Genomic DNA, 2,214 nt, shown 5'->3' on the forward strand with positions numbered 1-2,214 from the left:
GTCGAGCTCGCTAACCACCTGGCCATGAGGGGCATATAAAAACGTAATGAGCTGCCAATGATTGTCTATATTTTACCGGTTTCATGTTTATATATAAACGTTCTTGGTAAACATAATGGTTTCAGAGTAAGTAGGTATTTAATTGGTCAACATAATGGTTTCAGAGTAAGTAGGTATTTAATTGGTCAACCAGGTAATAGCCTTAAAATTCGTAAACGTTTATCCAGCGATTTTAGTATTTAAAGGAAAATATTATTTAATAACAATTATTATTTTTATTATTTCAAATTACAACTTTATACGAACAATTCAAACATTATTTACTCAATCATTTACAAAATAATGGGTTTCCATTATAACGTACGTTTCTTATTAATGGATAAATACTGAACAAGCGGATTTGTTTAACATGATGTTAACGTGATGGGGTATTTGCAATGTGCCCATGGCGGTGGGGAGATCGAAACCCGAAGTTTAACGTTATAATCCCGATGGGCTACTGAAGGAGGACACGATACCGAACACGACGAAACTAATAGTAATCTTTACAACGTCCATGTTTATTATAGAAATGGAAAGGGTTTACTAATTAAATCTTGATGTTAAAACATGTGGCTTACAATAGGATTTAAGACAGAATATATATATATATATATCAAGATTATATAATAACTTTATTTTAAATTAAACTACAAAAGGATATCTGTAAATAACCTAAATGAAACCACTTCCGAGACCTACATGTCGTAAGTTTGTTAGTTGAATTTAGCAAGAGAACTACCTATGCTAACTCTTCGGCTACTTTTTACCTCACGACTGAATGGGCAATCGTGTTCGGTGACAGGTTTAGATCCCGTGACCTGCGGATTGTGAGTCCTAACTACCAGCACAAGCCAGGCCTTACGGCAAAAGAAAATGTTTCTAGATATTTCCCTTCCCCCGGTGGTTCAGTGGTAAGCTGGAGGGCTCATAACGTTAAAAATTCGGGTTCGAAACTTGTGGTGGGCAGAGCACAGAAAGCCCATTTTTTAGCTTTGCGCTTAAACAAATAAAAATTCTAGATGCTGATATTTGAAGAAGAAGGATACACACGTGCCCTACACAACAGGAAGTTGACGTATAGTAACACTCGTATCAATAACTACGTACAAATAGCATTTCCGGATTGTTTTCATGCTACGTTAAATAATTTAAGCTCAAAAAACAAAAGCAATGTCTACATCTCTTTCCCGTACTTTTCTGTGTCGTCGTCTTTTGTTTAAAGAGTTGCAAATTAAGAAAAATACAGTGCAAAACAAAATGGTCGAGAAACACGATATTAACACATGTAGCCAGGAGGAGGAAAATTGATCTTCTTGTGGATAGATGGATGAGGAAGTAGTAGTACTATTAACATTCGCAGTGGTAAAAGTTACTGTTTCTTCTTCTTTTGTGGACTCTAGGGTTAACAACTCTGAACTATTGATTGTTGATGTAACACTTGAAAATGTCGATGTTCCCTCTTCTGGTGTAGTTGGTTTTGGCGTTAATAGATTTGAACTGGCGTTTCTTGTTGATACAGTAGAAGATTCTGGTTGATTCGTCTCTTTCTCGGGTTTTGTGGATTTAGATGTTAATGATTCTGAACCTGTGCTTGTTAATGTTATAGTGGACGATTCTGTTGAAATAGTTCCATCCTCATCTGTTGTGGAAATTCCAGAGTTTCTGGAAGTTAAAAAATTATGTTTTGTGGAAGTTGTTCCTTTCTCTGATTTCGTAGATTTAGTTGTTACAAGTTCTGAAACTGTGTTAGTAGATGTGGAAGACCCTGTTGAAACTATTCCTTTCTCGGATTCTGTAGATTTAGTTGTTACAAGTTCTGAAACTGTGTTAGTAGACGTAGGAGACCCTGTTGTAACTATTCCTTTCTCGGATTCTGTAGATTTAGACGTTACAGGTTCTGAAACTGTGTTAGTAGACGTAGGAGACTCTGTTGAAACTATTCCTTTCTCGGATTCTGTAGATTTAGTTGTTACAAGTTCTGAAACTGTGTTAGTAGACGTGGGAGACTCTGTTGTAACTATTCCTTTCTCGGATTCTGTAGATTTAGTTGTTACAAGTTCTGAAACTGTGTTAGTAGACGTGGGAGACCCTGTTGTAACTATTCCTTTCTCGGATTCTGTAGATTTAGTTGTTACAAGTTCTGAAACTGTGTTAGTAGACGTGGGAGACCCT

The 2,214-nt window shown here is 36.3% G+C and overlaps 1 protein-coding gene across 1 annotated transcript; it reads right to left on the minus strand.

Moving 5' to 3' along the window:
• Positions 1-279: 279 nt before the first annotated feature.
• Positions 280-2,210, minus strand: LOC111083184 (flocculation protein FLO11-like; the record flags this gene model as incomplete). Its single annotated transcript, XM_022379500.1, has 1 exon — positions 280-2,210. A coding segment is annotated over one exon (1,014 nt), but the record flags the coding sequence as incomplete, so codon positions are not given.
• Positions 2,211-2,214: the final 4 nt, after the last annotated feature.

This window comes from Limulus polyphemus, unplaced genomic scaffold (genome assembly GCF_000517525.1).
Source record: "Limulus polyphemus unplaced genomic scaffold, Limulus_polyphemus-2.1.2 Scaffold8491, whole genome shotgun sequence".
In the NCBI taxonomy this organism is placed as follows: domain Eukaryota; kingdom Metazoa; phylum Arthropoda; class Merostomata; order Xiphosura; family Limulidae; genus Limulus; species Limulus polyphemus.